Genomic DNA, 21,436 nt, shown 5'->3' on the forward strand with positions numbered 1-21,436 from the left:
TAAGAGGTGAACATTGGATGGTTCTGTGTACCACTGGCCTGGCATAGTGAAGAAGTTTGTAGTCTTCAGCCTCTGATGCTTCTTATTAAAAGATCATCTTGAGTTAGAATGGAAAAAGTTCTCTAAGAAGAAAGAAAAAAAATAGTTTCATTTTTCATTGTCTTTCTCCTTATATAATGTTGCTCTGCCAGTGTGTAACACTTTTATTTAGGTCTAGCAACATTTTGCCTTTAGATCATACAAGTGCGGCTGAATCTAGTTTGCAAAGTGGTGGAGAACTCTGTCCTAAGAAGTCTAAAAGGAAAAAACCAGGGTGTTACAAAAAGATGGACCCAATTTGAAATCACTACTGCTTTGAAATCGGGTCCATCATTTTGAAATTCTACATTTATCACATTGATCCATGGAAAGGACAGAAATGAGCTGCAATTTTTCGTCAATTAAATTGCAGCACACACAAGTTTTACTCCAAAGCATTATGCCTGTGGAAGATCTTCCTGTTTTACTTTGAAATTAGAGTGGCCTTATAAGGGAGGAATTTTCCTTTCTAATCCTTACCATCATGTAAATTTCAATAATCTACTTGGTTTCTAACAGAGTAGAAGATCCTCACTGGGAGCAGTGCGATGTTTACAGGGAAGTGGATTTTGAAGTTTTTAGTCTTAAAAGTCACTGAGGGAAGAAATGGTTGAAGTCAATCATCTTAAGGGTATTTTCCAACTTAAATGACTCTACAAACAGTTAATATGCCTTACGCCTGTTTTTCTCTTGATGCAGCCTTTATTTGTGGCTGTGCTAGTTTTCCCATTTGCTGATAACAGCAAACACAAGTAAGCGTGATGCACTTCATAGATATATTGCTTTATTTTTGCTGAACCTGAGTGCTATGGAACATAGCTCACAGGTGCCTGGACTTCGGCAGGCAAGCATTCAGACAGAAGAGCCTATTGCTGAACAGAAACATTGGTTTGGAGTGAAGAGCAAACTATCTACACTGATGTTCTGCTTCATTTCTGTGTACTGGCTCATTACAGTGCCATGCCCCGTGTTGCCTCTAATTCTGGAGCTAATACTGTCACAGCAAGCTCAGCTGTCTTTGCACAGTGCTGTGTGAACTAAATCTGTCTTCTGCACTCTCTCATCAACTAAGTTCCATTTAACCTGCCCTTCAACTTGTCTAAGGCTTATTTGCTGGAGTCACTTGTCTAGCCTGCCCAGAGGTACACAAAGAGGCTTCTTACTCCACGCTGTAAGCGAAGTCAAAGGTAAAGATCTTGCTTGACCAGTCTGTCAGCAGTTTCGAACCACTGAGAAATTAGAGTGCTCAGTGGATATTAGCACTTAAGTTTCCTAGCAAAACAATTGTAAGATATCTGTGTCTACATCTATACCTATAGCTACCTAAGTAAAAATTAAAAATTATTTGGTTATATCTTGTTCCCTGAAATGGTTCACATTTGCTGAAATTTCATAAAATATGTTCTATACCAACCTTAAGTATGCACTCAGCATGAAGAGTCACAGTCTAAATAGCTTTACTTCTAGCCAAGTTCTAAAGCAATAAAAGCAACCAGCTGTGGCAAAGGTCAGATAGTCCTAACTATAGAAAGTGCTGTCTGCCCAGCCTATGATAATGGTTAAATCTATTACGGTCAGCGAAGTTACAGAGTCAAATGCAATCAAAATCAGACTGTGCACCTGGCATTAGGCAGTGATAATGACAGATCTTGTTGAGAGTCATTGTCACTCTCCATGTAACTCACATGGTCTATTTGGTGCCTGCGCTGTTGACCTTAGGAGGACAACCCTTCTGTTCCCAGAAGTGAAACATCATGTAGGACTAAGAGGATTGTAATTTAATTGTGGTCATTGACACCCAATTAACGTTATTCTTTTTTAGACTATGCTCTAGCGGTTTTGCAGTGGGCATCACTAGTCAACGTTCAAACCGTTAAGCATGGGCTCAATAGGTATTGTGTGTTTTCTTCCCATCAGGAAAATATAAGCTCAGTAAAAAATGGAGTAGTTGCAAGGTTTAAAGTTGATTTAGAAATACTTTGGTATTTGGGATGGTCTTATCTAGCAGTTTGACTTACAGCTGCCTCTAGAAATTAATAAAGTTCAAATTGAAGTAAAAGAAGCAGCAAATAATAGCAGTGGAGTTGGAGGAAGAACATGAGAAAATATCTCATTTCCTATTTTCTTTTTTTTTTCCTTGGGATTTGCGACTGAGCTCTTGCCTACACATGATTTCCAGCATTCTACCCAGTCCCCAGGTTCTCTCCTCATCTCCATTCCTTTTTTCTTCTCTCCCCTGTACCTTCAGTTACCAACAACTTCCCTGCTCTCCCAAGTTCTCCAACAAGGACAGGCAAGATACAACATGACCTGCCAGCAGGTAGCACAGATCCTTACCTTTCATAGATCATCAATCTAGGTCTCCCTCAATTGCAGAGCTGCCATTTTTCTTCACGAACATGTAGGAACTGAGACCTCTCTTGCTCCTTCGAACTCCTTGAAGTTGATAAAATGGTTCAAAAAACAAAAAGACAAATGAACAGCATAATCACATGATTCTTATTCCCTGGGGAAATCAAGCTTAAGATCAGAGACCTTCTTTGTGGTAATAAGTCTGATGAGCATATCACATAGGTGTCTTTTTCTTTATTTTTATTATTTAACAGTTTGACATTGACAAGGAAGCAGGAGAGAGACAGATTTACCATCGGTACTGTATGGAACGGGCATCTGTACATTGTGCCCATGTGTTCACTACAGTCTCACAGATAACAGCTATAGAAGCAGAACATATGCTTAAAAGAAATCCTGGTAAGACCTGAATTGTGTTCTTATTATATTTCCTCTGAGTACCTACATTTCCTCAATATAATAGAGACAGGTATGCAATCATGAAAATCATAGAGACAGGTATACAATCATGAAGAGCAAGTACACATGCATAGATATGTCTGGCTACACTGCAGAGAATAACCGATTTTCAGAAGAAAAGTGCAGATAATATCATTTGAGGCACATTCCAATAGCATATGTAAATCCAAAAGAAAACAAGCAGCATTTGTTAACTCCTTTCAGTACCATCTCAGGAGAGCAATAGTTTAACTCCATAGATGTTAGGCTTTCTTTGCAGGGACATTTCAGCATCAGGAGTTTTGTTTATAGCAGGGTTTCCAGTGATGGTAATATATTCAAGTCAACTGATGAAAGCAGGAACTGGAACCTCTGTAATACATTTCACCAGCTGTTATGGTGTGAAGTTTGTTGCTAAAGATGAGTGATATATTCATTTAGAAAATTTATTTTAACAAAAAGTGTCATATGCAAAACAGAACGTTAGATGAGTTGTTTTCCAGTGCTAATGCTCTTTTTTTATTTATTTTTTTTTTTTACTTAATGTTGAAAGAATTGAGAAGACTAAAAATGAACCATAAATAATAAAGTCCATTTCCCTGTATCTGTTACACCTAGGAGTAGCAGTGTGGTTGTGATCATCATGATCTTAGGACCTAACCATTATAAGTTTCATAGATAGATATAATATTTTCTAGTAGACCAACCAGTACAGTTTGAAAAAATAGTCGTGTGCCCAACAGTGTCTGATTTTCCCATTTGTGTTAGTCTAATAAAATATAGAACTTATCAACAAACCTTGTCATGTTCCATGCATGAAGTTTGAATGAACTCATGATCCCAGTTTGATGTGTCATTAAAGCTGTCTTTACATCAGCACAGTGCTATATAAGGACATGCCAAAATACTCCATCTGCAGGTAAGCATCATGGGGGAAATACTGCAAAACAATTTTTAGACCATTTAGTGGGTATGTTCACTTCTTAGTTGGATATTTTAAGTATAACAATGCTCCAATGACTTGGATGTTTTTTGGTTTGCTTATTCTTTTTAGATTTGTTTTTAAGTGAATTGCAGAACTAATTATAGTTTGGGGCTGTTACCCCTGTTGACTTCAATGCTTCAAACCACATCATGGTTCATGCATCAGGACAAAAGAGAAGTTGTCGATTGGATCCTTTGCCTCACTCCTAACTAACTGTCAATAGGATGATGAATTTAGAAGATCTTTCCTTTTCATTTTAGACATAATAGCCATGTCTTAAAAGTAATTTAAGTGTTTGGTCATCTAATTTGGGATATCTCTGAAAGATCTTGGTTTTTTTTAGCAAGTGCGGAGTACTTGACCTCTGAAAATTAGACTTTTGAAGCTGTTTTACATTGGCATGAGGCCTCTCCCCACAACAGCTATTCTTGAAAATCAGAGTTTATGTTTTGAGATTTCAGGAGACTGAAATGAGTCTGAATCAGTTTTAATTTGGGAGAGAAAATCTGCAGACTGCTCACAGATAGAACATCAGTTGAAACTGAAGAGAATTACATGCACAGAGATTCACAGACCTGAAGTTTTTTTTGATTATTCTTGCGACTTTGAAGAAACCAAGTAAATATACTTAATGTTTGCGTAAAAAAATGTTCACACATATCATGCTTCATGTTGACAGAGCTAGATAGAATAGGAATTGCTACCCCAAATCCTAGGAGACTATTACAAGTGGAAAATATGTTCTGATGGGAATAAGTACTTTAATAGTTTATTTGAATCTTAGACCACAAATAAACTGTGTAGGAGTCTATTCTTGTAGTATTTATTCTCTCTGAAGTTGTGAAATCAGCATAGACATTGGATGTTCAGAAAAACCAACAGTCCTTCAGTAGATCATTTAGCTTGAATTCTGCAAAGGAACATGAATACTGAAATAATTTGTACACTTCTCGATCCACTTTAAAAATTAACTTTTCGAAGGGGTTGCAGAATCGACACAAATAACTTTCATTTGCATTTGAATTTGTTGAGAGGTAAGCTTTGTAACAAAGTTGTTAACTAAAAATAACTGAGGAAATGTGGTAAGTAGAGCAGTCTCTGCTACTGTTCATTAATGTTGGAGTATAACTCAAATTACAAATCTCATCACTTGGAAAAACCCCTTTAAAATTCAGTAGACCTGATTGCATAGAGAGCTTTTGCACCAGGACAAAGGCCAATTAGTCAGTCTAAACCTGGCAGAACTACTGCTTGCATTACCCTAAGTTCACTTGCTGCTGATTTTACTTGATCAATAGTTTATCAAACCATATTTGTCAAAAGCTTAAGTATCTAATGTTGAACTTTTTCTCTTTGACATATCATACAAGATTCTGTCAGTGATCATGAGTTATATTCCTGTGATTTGAAAGCTGATATGGGATTTCTAATGTTTTCATTCAGATACGAAACATATGAAACATATTTCTCATTAGCAGTAGAGAAGACTTTTAATCAACATTCTAAGAGACTTAGGTATTAGTTAAATTCTAGATCTAGACTTCCTATCTGTATATTTTTGATCAAAATCTTAGAAGTAAACCCCAAAAAAGTACAAGAGAACCCTGAATCTTAGTGATTTACCAATCAAAACCAGAGTACTATGCTACTATTATGTAAATCAATGTCAGTTTCTTTCCTATAAAAATAGAAATAAAATCATTCTGATTTGACCTACTTGGGACAGTTTTAAAACAACGATGGCATTAGTTCATTAAACAACAAAACACCCCAAAACACTTAAAATAGGGACAAAGCTCTCTTTCCTCACTTCTTCCCTAGGGCAAGGGCAAATTGCCTTACATGTATTCAAAATATTTTTGTATGTTAAGCAGGAATGGTGAACTGGATACCTTAGGCCACCACGCCTGTTCTGTATCTCAAAGGCTTCTATAAGAGACAGGTTGAGCCCGTGTCCTGATGAAAGAGCAAATTGAAAGTGCAGTTGGAACAAAGAGCATAGGAGTAGGTTGTGTAAAGGCTGCTGCTGATGGGTGAGAGATTTCAGATCTCCCTGATAAATAAATGTGAGAGAGTGGATAGAAAATGGCCAGGCACATTCAAGCTGAGGACTCTTACTTTATTGGGAAGAGCTTGAAGTGGTTGCAGTCTCAAAGCTGTGTGCTGCATGAGCCTGTTCTTCCATGCTGAACGAGAAGCAGGTCAGAGGAAGGAGACCATATGTTTTCGGTAAAGACAAAGAGAAATAGAGAGTGTTTCTGATCTGTTGACTCCCCACTCATACGAGGCCACATAGGGCTTTGTTCAGAGCAGCTCCCAGTGCTGGGCAGCGGAAGAACAGAACACAAGTTTTCTTGTTGGGTTCACCAAGCCTCTCCTTCCCTGTCACTGAGAACCAAATCTCAAGTACATAACAAGTAAAGATTTCTCGATAAAGGCTGGTGTTCAGTTTGAAATATGGTATTTCAAGACAGATCCATCAGAATTTTTGGTATTGCATAGTTACTAATAAAAGTTATATTTTAATCTTCTGTTTAACCCAAGGACTCCCAAAACACTTTACAAGATAAAGACTAATCAGAGATCACTTACCTGGCAGCGAATTACATATACTGCTAAAGCAGACTGTAAATTTCAAGGAAGTAATTAAAAATGACAATTGCATTTACATGAAAAATGTCAAGCAAGTTTACTGGACAGCATATGGAGAACTGATTGTACTTATTTTAAGATCATCTCATCTGTAATCAAACCGAAAGAGGGATAGGAGTTTTAAAGAAGTCTCCCTAAGTCTCTTTGGAAATAAGAGACAGTTTTATATTAGATTAGATGCTTAATGCTAGACATGAAACTTTTAGTGGAAGGGATGGAAAACCCTGGATGCCAAGAATCCTTGACTGAAAAACCACAATAGAAGGAATATTCAAATCCTGTATCGGTGGCAAGCAAGAGACTGTCCTCCCAACAGTAACCCTGATGCCTGGGGTTGAAGTTAACCACATGCACTGAGATCAAAGGAGATGCCATTTTGTTTGCATGAACTGTGTGTGGTAGGCAATGATTTCTTACTGAAGGTCCTTTGGATGATATATATAATTTTAAAAAGTACTATAGTTAATGGTTGTGGTTGCTAGACACCTGATGACGCTTGCCAGGAGAACAAGTATGAAATCAGCAGTAGTGCATCCTCTAATAATTAGTGCTTCTTGCTTATTTGAAGATTCTTTGTATTCAAAGAATATCTGGTGTCATGAATTAGTAGAATAAGTCTACTGAAGTCAGTTGTGTTACTTTGAAATACATCTGCAGAGGAACTGGCCTCCCCTTTCTTTTCCATACATGGAATTCATAAGCCAACTCAAGGAAAAGAAAATGGCATTCTTTCTATTTACTTCAACTAGATTTAGGGCAAGCCTTTAAATAGCTGCTATGCTCTACCAGAAAGGTGAAGAGTGACTGAATTTCGGTAATGGTTGTATCTGCTTATAACTCTATGTATGTCCTATAACTCTGTCTTAGAAGATACTGGAAATGAATGAATTTTAATTGTAAAGTGCTTTGGAATCTTTGAGGAGAGTAGCCATAAAAGAGTAAAGCATAGTATTTTGTGGGTATTTTTAGGAGAAATCCAATGGATTACTGAAAGGTGGTCTTCTTGACAAGGTTTTTTTATTTTCTCTCTTCTCTGGTAAATCCTTAGAAGTCTTGAACAAACAGAGCTCTCTTGTGCCATGGAGTAAACAAGTGCGTAGTACAGCACAGTTTCTGCTTTCAAGAGCTTTCAATCTATGCTGATAAGCAGTCAACAGTGATACTAAGCATAAAGAGGTAAAGGGTTTATTGCACAAAAAACATATGGCTAAATGGAAACATTAGTTAAGTCCTGACAGGACAAAAGGGCATGGGGAGATCTCACTGTTCAGAGGGTCTATGCTAATGTTGACTACAGATCAAAATGGTACAAAACCACCTCAATGCTATAGACAGTTGAGTGTCACATGCAGTAGCTTTGTGGAGTAAGTTGGTGGAGACCATCGTGTTAGACAGTGCTGTTCCCTGTCCAGGAGTAACGAGTACATAACCTGTTCACATACTGATAACCGAAGGACACATTGGTTCTTTCCTTAAAGGTTTCTCTGAATCTGAAGATGTCTACCTCTGCATTTTCTCTGCTTTTCCAGATGTTGTCACCCCAAATGGCTTGAACGTTAAGAAATTTTCAGCAATGCATGAGTTTCAGAATTTGCATTCCATGTACAAGGCTAGGATCCAAGAGTTCGTTCGAGGTCATTTCTATGGGTATGCTTTTACTTTTCAAAAACTAGTAATTGTCGTCCAACACTATTTAAAGCAAGAACCAAACCAGGAAGACTAGCAGGTACTTCATAGAGGAGATGAAATGTTCAAATATCTGCCTGGGATTTCTCAGTCAGAGGCTAAAGAAATCTTAGACACCAGTTCTAAGTCAGCTTAACAGACTGTGGGATCAGGCAGAAGGTCATGATTTTTTTCACTATTTATCCAAGATGCAGTTCATCAGATTGAGATAGTAATCTTAATTTAAAGAATAACAGAGAAGCCTCGCTTTCATTATTTTCTTGGGATAATATATTCCTCTAGAACAGAAAGCTGGTTTGTGTTCTGTTTGATTATATCTTGAGAAATACTTTGTACTTGTCTGTTTGTTTGTTTGGTTTCAGCCACCTTGACTTCAGTCTTGAAAAGACCTTATTTTTCTTCATTGCTGGGAGATATGAGTTTTCCAACAAAGGAGCTGATATGTTTCTAGAAGCCTTATCAAGATTAAACTTTTTGCTGAGGGTAAGAAAGCTTCTGCAAATGTAGATAACATAAAGTTTATGCTGAAACTTACAGTACTATGGAAGTCACCCACAAGAATTTCCATGCCATACTCTGGTTTATAGGAAAATAACTATGGGATATTCAGAGTTTTCATAAAGCTCTGTCCCTGAATTGTCAGAGTATATAACAATCATAGGCTGCTTAAAAGTTTGTGCCAGATGAGAAAACAGGTGCATGATTTTTATTTTTTGCAGTTTATGTTCACATCCTAAGCCATGGCCTCTAAACCAAACTATTGCCCAAATCAGAATTGGGTGATATCTATTTACCTGTATTTATTATCCTCAGCTATGTCTCTGACTTGACAAAAAACTTCACAGCTAAAGGGGGAGATAAAAGATCAGAGTCTTTCTGGACAGCCAAAGCGCATTGGTTTTGCCTATGAATAATTCTTACTGTTATATTTGGCTTTGATACCTTGTGGTGAGATTTTATTTTCTCTTCATCTTGTGTTCATGTAGGTTCATAAGACTGATGTTACAGTTGTTGTGTTCTTCATCATGCCAGCAAAGACAAACAATTTCAATGTGGAAACCCTGAAAGGACAAGCAGTTCGGAAGCAGCTCTGGTAATTGCTATTCTCACTGAGGGCTTTGTACAGTGTATTGAGGAGACATGCAGAAATTTCTAATGAAGAATAATGCTCTTTCTTTTTACTTTGCTAAAATCAAGGGTTGTGGGTAACTAGAATGTATTTGTGCGAATGAAAGAGATGGGAATGATAAATAAGAGCAAATACATATATATATATTGTTTTGTCCAGTCCTATTTTTAGTAAAATTGTTTTGCCATTCTTTGTAACAACTTAGCAAATAGCGCTTGTTTTGCACTAACAAAGTCAAAGGTTCTAGAAAGTCTGGTGTTCTGACTGCTTCTAATACTCCATTTAGACATGCAATTGGATTTCCACAAAATAAGGACCAGCTGCTAATTTGTCAGAGTGAGCTTCTGTGCCACTGGTGGGGAAAATAAATTAAATACACATCCTCTTCTATTTAGAAATATGGAAATTATATTGTCTAATCCAGCAGGATAATAGTTGATAACAATTGTGTGCAATTTTCTATATAGCCTACAATAAACAATGGCCATACTGAAGCAGTGAAACTTGAAGTTATAAAGAGAAAATTTTCTCAGCCCCCCCCAATTTAACTGTTTTCAATTTATAACTTCCCAAACAAAAAAGAAAAGCAGGAGCAGTCTTAACCTTCACCTCACTTTAACTGCTATGTGATTCTACATAGGAAAAGACGTTGTGAGGAGCTTTTACACTGAGAGACATTGCAAAACTGAGGGTTCAAACTCAGAAAGAAAATCAGTGATGAGTTATCAGGGATGAATTTTCTTTAAAGGAGTGAAAAATGCCATTTCATGCAGTGTATTTACAGATTAATTATCTAAGCAGGGAAATGGAAATGTGCACTCTATCAGGTAGCTAAAATGGTTAAACTCTACTGCAGATGTAAGGGAGCTGGTCTTAAAGCTAAGGGACTAAAACCCACAAGACCTAGCTTCTGCTTCTAAGCCTGTGCCTCAGTATGTTTAACCTCCTTCTGGTGCCAGTTCTATATTTATAAAACACTAGAAATCTAAACGACTTGGAGATCTGTAGATGAAAGGCTCTGTGTTAAGAGAAGGATACTGTTTTTCTTGTTATCTCATTAACTGCCTCCAGCAGATGATCTCTGGCTCAGTTTCTGGATAACAGTAATCTAGTTGAAGTCTTTGATTGACAGATACTAAACCTGCATAAAACCAGTGACAGAAATAATTTAACAATGGTCATTGAAATAATTTAGCTTTTGCCATGATGTTTCATCCTATGTAACTTCAGGATGTGTCTAAGATGAGGGAAGTGAATCATCCTCAGAAATGGACTGTGACCTTCTGCAGATGTGTGGAGGATCTGCACAATTAGCTTAAAATGTAGATGGTAAAGCAGGGTAACATAGCCAGAGTTTTTAGTGAGAACTCTGTATGCAAGAACTGTAGGAAAATAATGTGTGAGCAGAGAGAAACAGCCATGCCTGCAGCAGGTGCTTTTGGTTTCTGCTTTGTCCTTGATGTAAAGTATGTAATGTTTGAAAATAATCCAACAGCTACATATTAAATAAATAATAAATGAATATTAGGAAAGTTTAAATTAAATTAAATACTCGAAGGTTTTTCCCTGTTGTGTCTCTATTACGTGGTTACTTCTCTGATATTCGGTATCACAGGCATGATAGTAACTGTAAAAGTAAACTTGAAAGATGTGAAATCATGCAAAAAATACTGTTTCTAGCTGTTCTTCCCACTGTGCTCTGTGAAAATCAAAAGACCCTCTGCATCATCATGTGTAGCATTATCATGGTCATGATCTGAAGCTCCTGGATAAAACCACTTGATAGCAGCATTACGTAACAGTGTTAGATTATTTTAAGGATGTCACAGATATTACATACAAGAAGAGGTCAGCACTTGTAAAGGAATAGATAATAGCTGACCTGGGATATAAAATTCCTCATTTCCTCTGTTTCTGAAAAAGCAGTCTATCCTATCTGGGTTAAGTTTTGGCTATTGTACATGTCATGAGTCTATGCAAATATACAGTCAGGAGGGGATTATCTTGCTGGAATTCGGATCAATTTGGTTTGACATTTAGCTTCTTCATAACTTTAGCAAAATTAGCTGATGTGCTATTGTGTCGTGTGAGTTGGGAGACAGCAACTAACAGGTTTGTGGATTCTCAGCTTCGTAAAGTTTAGTATTTCACTTAACAAGTTTTGTCTTTGCCGAAAGTATAATTTTTAGAGATCAAAAAGGCAGGAAGAATTTTACAAAGTGGGTGTTTTACTCAATTTGAGAGTGAGTTTGCTATTTTGACGACGGCACTTCTAGCTATACCTTCAAATTATTTCAGCTAGGGGCAGGATAATATTGTGGCCCTTTTCATTTAGAAGAGTTGTTCTCTGGAGTTTTATCTTAGCTAAAATAAAATATTTGTCTTGCACAGGCTTTATTATTATATTAAAAAATGGCTTGAACTTTTCAGGATGTTTTTTGGTTTGCGAACTAATTTATGACAAACTATCTTTTATTCTGTAACAGTTGCTTTCAAAAGTCTTTGAGTTAGGAAACATGGAGGAAAGTGAAAGGAGAAGGTAGTTTTAAAATCCCTATTTGTTTAACTCTTTTATCTTACAACTTTCTACTAGGTCAAGTTAAATTGGAGACCTCTCAGTCTTGATTCGTGTCCAACGATCATGTTTCTTTACATAAAGTCATATATATACTTTCTTTTTCATAGCTGAGATGAAGGTGTGGTCTACTGCTCAGAGCAAAATATTACAAGTAGTCACAAGTGACATCTGCTTTTGGCTCTCACAGTGCGTTCGTCTTTGGACACAGGTCAAATCCTCAGCTGTGTTGAAATCCATCCAAATGGCTGCTGGCTGGATCAAAGAGCTTTGAGAACCAGACTTCTGTCTGCTGCATTCTTGATTCCATCAGCATACATGAAGGCACAGTTTAATTTCCAACAGCAAGAATGTCTTTTATTCTGTGTCCTGGATTCTGCTGTTTTATACATATATATATTTATTTTCCTAGGGACACTGCACAATCTGTGAAAGAAAAGTTCGGAAAGAAACTCTACAATGCCCTGCTAAAGTGAGTGTATCGGTTACTTTGCTCTGCCTTGCAGAGCCACATATTCAGCTGGTTTACCCGTGGTGTTCCTGTGCTTCTGCTCTTTGTGTAAGAAATTTTGACATCCATAGGAAGGACAGAGGGGAAGCACAGGAGATCCTCTGTTCTGTATATAGGTTACTTGTTCAATAGGCGGAATCACAGAGAAAAAAATTTAAAAGTATTAGCACCGCATCGTGTAAAGAGTCTTACTCGCTATCAAGAATGAGCTACGTCAGCTTAAAAGAGCTCCAGAGACAAAGTGTTATGTATTAGTGGCTTACTCACACCCTTTCAAATGACAATTGGAAGTGAATGACCCAAAGTACAGATGAGATGACTGGAACTTCAGCAAAAACAAGGTCTGTCTGAAAAACAGAAAAAAAATAATTCTTAAGCTTCTTTGGAAACTAATGGAAAGGTCAGTAAGTGTATGGGAAAACAAAATGTAGGTAATATAGAAGGGCCATGAAAACAAAGTAGAGATTCACATTTACATCAACAAACTTCAGACCTTGTTTGCTGTTTCTTCATCTTCTTTATACAACTGATAATAAGTCATTTGGTAAAATAGGCTCTGTGTTGTCTCCGCAGAGGAGAAATTCCAGACTTGAACAAGATTCTTGACCGAGATGATATAACCATTATGAAAAGAGCCATCTTTTCAACTCAGGTCAGAAAATTTATTATTTACACAAACATGTTGTATAAGTGATAAATATTGCTATGTACAAGGATTGTGGATGACATATAGTGATATGCATGCATTGAAATAGAAGTTTTAATCAAATATACTTCTCGTTGGTAACATTTAAAAATCAGCTGTGATTGTTTTTAATGATGTGACGGATGTACTCAACCCCCATTCCTGACAAATGAGAGGATTACCCAAACTAATTCTTTTGAGAAATCTATGGATATTTCCCCAGTCACATGCAGAACACCAAAACTCCTAATTCCTTTCATCTGCACCAAGTGTGAGATTTCCATTGGTCCTGAAGCCTAGATTAATCAATTTTTGTTAAATATATAAAATCAATCTTTTAAGGAGATACATTGTACTGACTAAGAACCTTTAAATGGTAGGCCTTTCTAAAAGTTAGTACAAATATGTGTATTTTGAGGTAAATGAAACAAGTGCTATGAGAGATTTTATGGTCTCTTTTGTGGCTTTAGTTATATAGAAGACAATATTATATGATCATAACTTCCCTTGAAATGAATGGGTAAAAACCCATCCATATTGTTAACAAAACCTCCCACTATCTTCCACTACCCTTATAAAATGGTAACAGGACTATGCCAGCACTTTTGTCTGGCTTATGGATTGCCTTTTCTCTCTTTAGCGACACTGTCTGCCTCCAGTGACCACCCACAACATGATTGATGATAGCAATGATCCAATCCTCAACACCATCCGACGCATTGGCCTTTTCAACAACCGGACAGACAGAGTAAAGGTACATATTTTCATTTTAGATATAGAATGGAATTTCTTTTAACAGTCTCAGTCTGGATCATTAGAATGGGGAGTGCAGTCAAATTCTTGATAGTCAATATTATACTAACAGAGTAAGCACTCCTTCCTCTTCCTCCCTTTCCAGGAACAACAACTAGTCACTTCATAGATATCCTCAGTTACTGTTTAACCAAGTTAATTTCGAGTTAGAAATCTGATGTTAGGGAACTGTTTTCATTGCTGCCTCTTGTACTGAATGAGGAGCTACTACTCCTGAAATCCAGAAAGTGCCACAGGTCATTTGTACCCAGGTGTAAAACTCTGTAAAAGATTTGTTTAGTTAAAATTGAAGATCAAGAGCTTGAGAACAGCCCTTTCTGCAGTATTGGTTCACCTCTTGAGAACAGCACCCTGACACTCAGCATTTGAATTTAGAAGGTAACCAGGGCTTTGATCCTGAGCTGAAATGCTTCCTGTTTGTGCTGTGCTCATGTTTACATCAGCTGTTGAAGCTAAGTGTATATGAATACATGCTTTCCTTACTTACTGAGACACGGCAACCCTGGCTGTACATACAGACTGGGGGACGAGAGGCTGGAGAGCAGCTCTGCAGGGAGAGATCTGGGAATTCTGATTGATGGTAAGTCAAACATGAGCCAACAGTGTCCCTGGCAGCCAAGAGGGCCACCCATATCCTGGGTGCATCCAGCACAGCATTGCCAGCTGGGTGAGGGAGGTGATTGTCCCGCTCTGCTCTGCACTGGTGCGGCCTCACCTGGAGCACTGGGTGCAGGTCTGGGCAACACAGGATACAAAGGACATAAAGCTACTGAAGAGTGTCCAGAAGAGCCCACAAAGTTGGTGAAGAGTTTGGAGGGGAAGGCATATGAGGAGTGGGTAAAGTCACTTGGTTTGTTCAGCCGGGAGGAGACTGAAGGGAGAACTCATGGCGGCTACAGCTTCCTCACAAGAGGAGGAGGAGGAGCAGGTGCTGATCTCTTCTCTCTGGTGACCAGTGACAGAACTGATGGAATGGCAGGAAGGTGTACCAGGGGAGGTTTAGGTTGGACATTAGGAAAAGGTTTTTCCCCAGAGGGTGTTGGAGCACTGGAACAGGCTCCCCGGGGAGGTGTCACAGCCTCAAGCCTGTCAGTGTTCAAGAGACTGGACAATACCCTCAGACACATGGTGTGAACTGTGGGGTTGTCCTGTACAGGGACAGGAGTTGGACTTGATGATCCTTGTGGGTCCCTTCCAACTCAGGACATTCTATGATTACACGTCTGTCTTGCCAGATTGCAGAAACAATCAGCTCTCATCACAAGTTTGCCAAAGCTTTTTTTAAGTCTACCAATCTCTATCATTCTCTCCATTAACTATGACTATTTATTCAAAGTAAAACCTAAAATTGTAAATTCTTCATCTTCCAAAGCTTCTTTTTAAAGTCAGGTCCATAGTATCTCTGACAAGGACATATCACTTATTCTCAGTGTTTTGGCTTTAAAAGCCATGACAATAACCAGGTAAACATTTTCCTCAACTTCCTGTTTGCTTCTTCCTGGATTCACATATTTTCTGCTTAGCCTATGTCTACACAGAACACAATATGGTGATAACATAGTAGATGTAACAAAAGTAGGGTGGAAGGATGCACTGTATATAAATGTAATTAAAAAATCCTCAGAATTAACTGCTTGAAGGCATTAGAAAGCAGGATAGCATATAACACTGCAGACACCTCTTCCTGCTTCTCAGCAGACTTGATTGGCTAGGTTTAATATATGTCAAGTTTGTATAAAACTTTCATGACCACTGGAAAACTACCTACTTCTTGAACAGGCTTAGTACTTAATGAGCTGAATGTCACAAACAAAAATTCTGTAAACTTCAAATGGAAATTAATTTTGATATGTATGACATATCCACACATATAGTTGGATGTGAAAAATAACCTCAGCAATGTCAATGGAAAATCTTATTTGATTCACTGGGGTCAAATAAGCTTGTGTAATGAGTTTACAGCCCATTTATTGGTTGAATACATTCATGTGCTGATTTACTCAGATGAGTGTCATGACTTCATTATTAAGAAAGGATAAAAGCATGTTATTGACATGGAATAATGGCTGCAGTATGTTTCTGTGGGGAAAAAAAGCCTAGAGAACGTTAAACTCTTCCCTCACACTTCTTCCTCCGAAAGCAGAGTGGACAACACATACAAGGCACTTCTTGACATAGCAATGGAATAGGGAGCAGTGACCTCAAGCCCTGCAGAGTCATGCAGATAAATTATTAATAGCTCGAGTCCTGAAAGCAGGACATTAGCCTAAGTTAATAAGCTTTGTCTTTCAGAAAGATTAGTTACCCTAGGCACAGGATTGTGATGATGAGGCTGTAATATGTCTGGTTTCAAAATCTTCTCAGTTCTTGAGAAATCTATTGAGTACCATAAGCATTCCTATATTTCAGTTGGATGCTGTGAATCTCAGAAGTGCCGTATTCTCCTGAGGCCTCCTCTGCAACAAGACACCCCAATGCTCTATCTTGGTACAACAGGCCAAGAGAACCAATTGAGTATTGCTAAATGCCACGACCATCAGCATAATTCTAAATGTGCATGGTCTTCCTTGATGAACAAGGATAAAGCTGAAGATCTGTCCAAAATGGTTAATTATCAGTACTGTTTCCAGGACAAGACTGCACACAGGCAAGATACAAGATTGCACACAGACAGGATGCATTTTAGTGTAGGAATTGAAATAGATAGCAGGTGGGCAAAGGACATGTTGTCCATATACGTAGGAAATACCAGAGTGAAAAAAAATGCTTAAGCCTGTTGATAATTAAAATGTATTGATGATGGTTTTCTTTCACCTCTAATGTAAGTTTTGAATATCCAGGTAATCCTGCATCCAGAGTTTCTTTCTTCGACAAGCCCGTTGTTGCCCTTGGACTATGAGGAGTTTGTCAGAGGCTGCCACCTTGGTGTATTTCCATCATACTATGAACCCTGGGGTTACACTCCAGGTAAGCAATCTGTGTGCTTAACTAATATTGAAAAATGAATACCCATTCTGTCCATGCAGAATAGCTTTGCAGCCAGTTTCTTCTGGAATGCTGAAAAAACTCTTTTGGCTGTTTCCTCTACAGTGCAAAGGTCTGTACTGCTGGCAAAATCTGGGGGCAAGGTGGTATAAAATGACATCTACTGACTGACAATTACTCACATTTGTCCCTGCGCTGGACCCTCTCTGATACTAACATGGAATCTTTTGATTTTCTGTGGCTTTAGAATAAAAAATATTTTTTATACTTAAGTCTTAACTTGATTCAAGGGTTTTAAAAGATTTAGAGAAATGTACATATTGAAAAAGTAGGCAAGAAATCTGATACTACTGGTCGATGTAACTTCAGTGGATTTAATTCAAGATAACAATTATGTTTGATAGAATTATGTAGCACCATATCTAAAATATTTGTCACAAATACATGCAATGGTAGAAAATCTCACAGAATTAAATGGAAATTCCTGAAGATATAGAAAGCCCCGATTTACAAAAACCAGTTAACACCTGATGAAATCTGTGCAAACTATGAACTTGAATACATATGAAGATCATGGCTTAGGTGCCTGGGTTTTTTATGTCCCCAAAATACTTTCTGTAGTCTTGATACACATCTGGAAGGTGGAGTGCCCCTCTGAAGGCCACTTGTTGTAAACCAATTAATCAGAATAGAAATTTTGCTAATTTAGTTGTTCTCCAGAGATATTTCTCTCCAAGTAGGAAAGCTATTCAATTCCAAGTAAGACAACTGTCTTGCATTCCAGCAACTTCTCTTGCTGTTCTAATCTCAGCTAAGATATAAAGAAAGTGTGACAACCAGGGATGATTTTGAAGTGAACATTAAAGTAAACCAGGACAGAAAAATTAGACATGTATGTAGCAGTTTCAAGGAAATCTGTGATTTACTCTAGTTAGAACCATAGTTTCTCTCTCCGTTACTAATGCAAAAGTGATTCTCTTTGTTGATACTTGTTTATTCTCCCAGAAACAAAAAGTGACTTTTTAAAGGTAGGTTTGTAGCTCTATTTCATAGACACTAGGTTTATTCTCATATTAATGAAGGCTATGTAGGAGACTTTCAACATTTTAAAGACTAGAGTATTTATTTTACCTGCATGCTATCTTAGGTTAGACTTAAGTTCATGGGCAAAGACACTTTAAGTCTGAGCAAAGTTATCCTTACTCACAGCTATGATAGAAATAACTACAAAAGATGCATACATTTTCTAATTTTATAAAACTAGTTCCACATCTACTTTGTCCTAAGTTAATGATGGGGTTTGTTTTGGTTTGTTTTGTTTTTCATGCTATAGGGACCAGTTCACAAACAATGAATATCAAAATACGAACTTTAACACACTCTTACGTTCAAGAGATTCAATTTTGTAGATAGTTGTGAACTAATTAATATATGTGTGCAACAGGCTTCAATTTAAAATCCAAACAAACAGTCCAGACCAGACATTTAGGTTCTCTGTTTCAACTCTGGTCTCCCAGAAATTTTTCAGTTTAGCTGTTGAGAAACACAAAGAGACGTTTGCAAAAACAGTGTGAAATTTTCTCTTTAAAATTTCGTTTTCTTTCTTACTTTTTCTCCAAATCCACAACAAAGCATAATAGTTTTCACTTGACATTTTCAGAGCAGCTCTAGTGTTATGTTCTCTCAAGATGAAACCATTTAAAGCATGTTGCCCTGAAATGTTTTTTGTCCATTTCTTTTGGCAGCTGAATGTACTGTGATGGGCATTCCCAGCGTAACCACAAACCTTTCTGGATTCGGCTGTTTCATGCGGGAACATGTTGCTGACCCAGCGGCTTATGGTAAAGTTTTTAACACCATATCAAAATACCACCTCTGATTTCAGAAAGCAAAAAGCACAGCAACGATGCAGTTACTCCTCAATTTCATGCTTTCACTAGTGCAATGGAGTTCATTGAGGGAATATATTTGGAGCTCTGTAAATCTTGTTCTGTTGAATAGGCTATTCAAGCTTTCATATTTATCCAAACCTTTTCCAGATTCTCTCTCTTTTGTCTTCCTTTAACTTTTTGTCTGCTTTATGCTTCCAAACTCAGCACTCCTCATACCTACCCTGGGGTCTCCCAGCATTTCCCTTTAATGCTTCTGATTGCAGTGTAACCCTTTAAGCCCTCCAGAAGAAGCAGTCAAAATCTGCTTCTCTTTGAATGGTCCAAGAAGGGTGTCCTTGGACTTCAAGGCCACTAAACAAAGACTAAATGTAGACAATAATAAAATAAACCTGTAAAAATAAAAGGAACCTACTTACAAATAAGAATCTGCTCCTAAAGGTTTAGAAATGGTTCATGATTGCGGTGTGGGAAGGAGGAGGGCAGCCAAGACAATACTGAAAATGTGCCCAAACTAAGGCCTCTTTCTAAGTACCTTGGCTTGTCTGTACAACCAGGTAATGACAGCTCCACACTAGTACCAACTGTGCCCTGACCTAGAGGCCAGGGCAGAGCCAGTTGCAAAATACAGTTACGCCTCCGTGGGTAGGCATGTCTGTGAGAGCCTTCAGAAAGGTCACAGACCGAAAGCACAGGTCACTTGCTCTTCTATGCCAAAACAAAGATGTGAGCGTTGAGATAACTTACCGTACATTCCAAGGGGACACCGAGCACTTCAGTTAAAGTAGTTGTGTGTCTGTCTTGTCCATCAAGATAGCTGAAGTCTGGTACTCTCTTCTTCCCCAAACCCCAGCGTAATCAAGGTGGCAAGAATAAAGTATTGATCTCAACAAACTATGTAGATGCAAAATTTACCTTGGCCCTCTCTCTGCCAGAATTGTATATCAACTAATGTATGCGAGTTAGCTATCTCTATGGAAACACTTGGGTTTCTACAGAAAACATAGCGTCTCTCCTACAGGCTGATCCTGACCAGCCACACTTGTAAATTCTACTGCAAGCTAGGAAAGCACTGCATTATTTTTTTAAGCAGTGAGTATTTTTTAAATTATGGGAGGTAAAAATGAACTCTTGAATCCTTTCGGACATACTTACACAACAACAACAAAGCCTTTGAATTTTTAATAACTTGCTGAATTTCACCCTGAAAGGTAAAGAGAATTAAAAAAGAAACCGAACAAAAAACTCACTTATTGCTCTGCAGCTCTCCATTCCATCAGAATAGTAGCAACTGTTTCAGTTATAGCTGCCTTCTAACATTAAAAAGAACATAAAATACATGTAAAGTTTGTAAGACTATGTGACAGAAAATAGAATGGAAATGTGGGAGGTCATATCCCATTTTCAGTTCTACTCATCTTCACCTTTTTTGTGTCCTTCAGGCATCTACATAGTTGACAGGAGATTCCGCTCACCTGATGAATCATGCAACCAGCTGACTCAGTTCCTGTACGGATTTTGTCAGCAGTCCCGTCGCCAGAGGATCATCCAAAGAAACCGAACGGAGAGGCTCTCAGATCTGTTGGACTGGAGATACCTAGGCAGGGTGTGTGAAAATATGTAATAGAGGTATTAAAAATTCCAAACGCATAGGTCTAGCTAACAGTCTTCAGCATCATTCTACAACATAGGAAGACATCTCTGTTCTGAAAAGCACCACTCAAAGGCACAAAAGGCAAAGCCTGCCTTTATACTTCAGTGTAATGCTTCCATTCTCCAGTGGCAAGGAGAGACATGACTTAACTGAACAGATTGGAGCAGAAGCCAGTCACACTGAGGTCTCTGTACTCCTTGCACTAAAGACAATGTAAAAATCTTGTGCCACTGACAACATTGGCAACCCTACACTAAGTAGGATTTGTGCTTCAAAGTCATCTGGACTCTTCCAAAAATCCTACCTGTTCTGCCTAAAATGGTTCTGGGCCTTGTATCTCCTCAACACTCCCAATCTACATCTGTCCCTTCAAAGGCAAAATAGTGGATTTAATTTGACATAGAAAACACTGCACTGCCACCTTCTAAGAAGACAAGTAGCAAAGCAGTATTCTCAAGTCCACAGAAGCAAAGAAGTTGATGCGCCTGTATCAGTTTTGTAACTATTTTGGATGTTGTCCTGCTCTGATATCTGTGTGAGAACCCTTTTCTTGGTTCCCAACACAGCATAAGACTCTGACACAACCACCTATTTTTTTCTGTGCATGTGATGGAGAATCATGAATATAGTGAATCCATACATATTTTTTCCAAATTTTTAAATACCAGGCCTCAGTAAACTCATAAGTGTTATTTCTCTGCAACTGTTACACATGCTTCCTGTGCAATGATGAGTCCAAAGTTTATGTGTATACACATGCACACTTAAAGATGAGAATTTGCCTGGTTAAAAAAGAACCAGTTCTATCTTGAGGTTTAAATAACACCTGTCACTCAATAAGAACTACACTGACTGAGACAAGTGCTGGTTTCCATCTTGATAAATCTTACTCTTACGGAAATCTTATTCAGCTTCTGTTCCAGACTCTACTTCAGTGTGAGTCTAACATGGATGTCTCACTATTTCACAGCGATGTGCTCTTTGCAAGCAGGGATATCAGTTGG

General features: G+C 38.0%; 1 protein-coding gene across 1 annotated transcript in view; it reads left to right on the top strand.

Annotated features, from left to right (window-relative positions):
* Nucleotides 1-21,436, top strand: part of GYS2 (glycogen synthase 2) — a 42,375-nt gene that overhangs the window by 18,720 nt on the left and 2,219 nt on the right. The window contains exons 5-14 of the mRNA XM_065845869.2: nucleotides 2,685-2,829; nucleotides 8,035-8,152; nucleotides 8,554-8,674; nucleotides 9,178-9,284; nucleotides 12,308-12,367; nucleotides 12,980-13,058; nucleotides 13,732-13,845; nucleotides 16,745-16,871; nucleotides 18,635-18,730; nucleotides 20,221-20,384. Of these exons, the coding sequence (XP_065701941.1) occupies nucleotides 2,685-2,829; nucleotides 8,035-8,152; nucleotides 8,554-8,674; nucleotides 9,178-9,284; nucleotides 12,308-12,367; nucleotides 12,980-13,058; nucleotides 13,732-13,845; nucleotides 16,745-16,871; nucleotides 18,635-18,730; nucleotides 20,221-20,384 (1,131 nt within the window). The remainder of the gene's footprint in view (nucleotides 1-2,684; nucleotides 2,830-8,034; nucleotides 8,153-8,553; nucleotides 8,675-9,177; nucleotides 9,285-12,307; nucleotides 12,368-12,979; nucleotides 13,059-13,731; nucleotides 13,846-16,744; nucleotides 16,872-18,634; nucleotides 18,731-20,220; nucleotides 20,385-21,436) is intronic.

Source organism: Patagioenas fasciata, chromosome 1 (assembly GCF_037038585.1).
Source record: "Patagioenas fasciata isolate bPatFas1 chromosome 1, bPatFas1.hap1, whole genome shotgun sequence".
In the NCBI taxonomy this organism is placed as follows: domain Eukaryota; kingdom Metazoa; phylum Chordata; class Aves; order Columbiformes; family Columbidae; genus Patagioenas; species Patagioenas fasciata.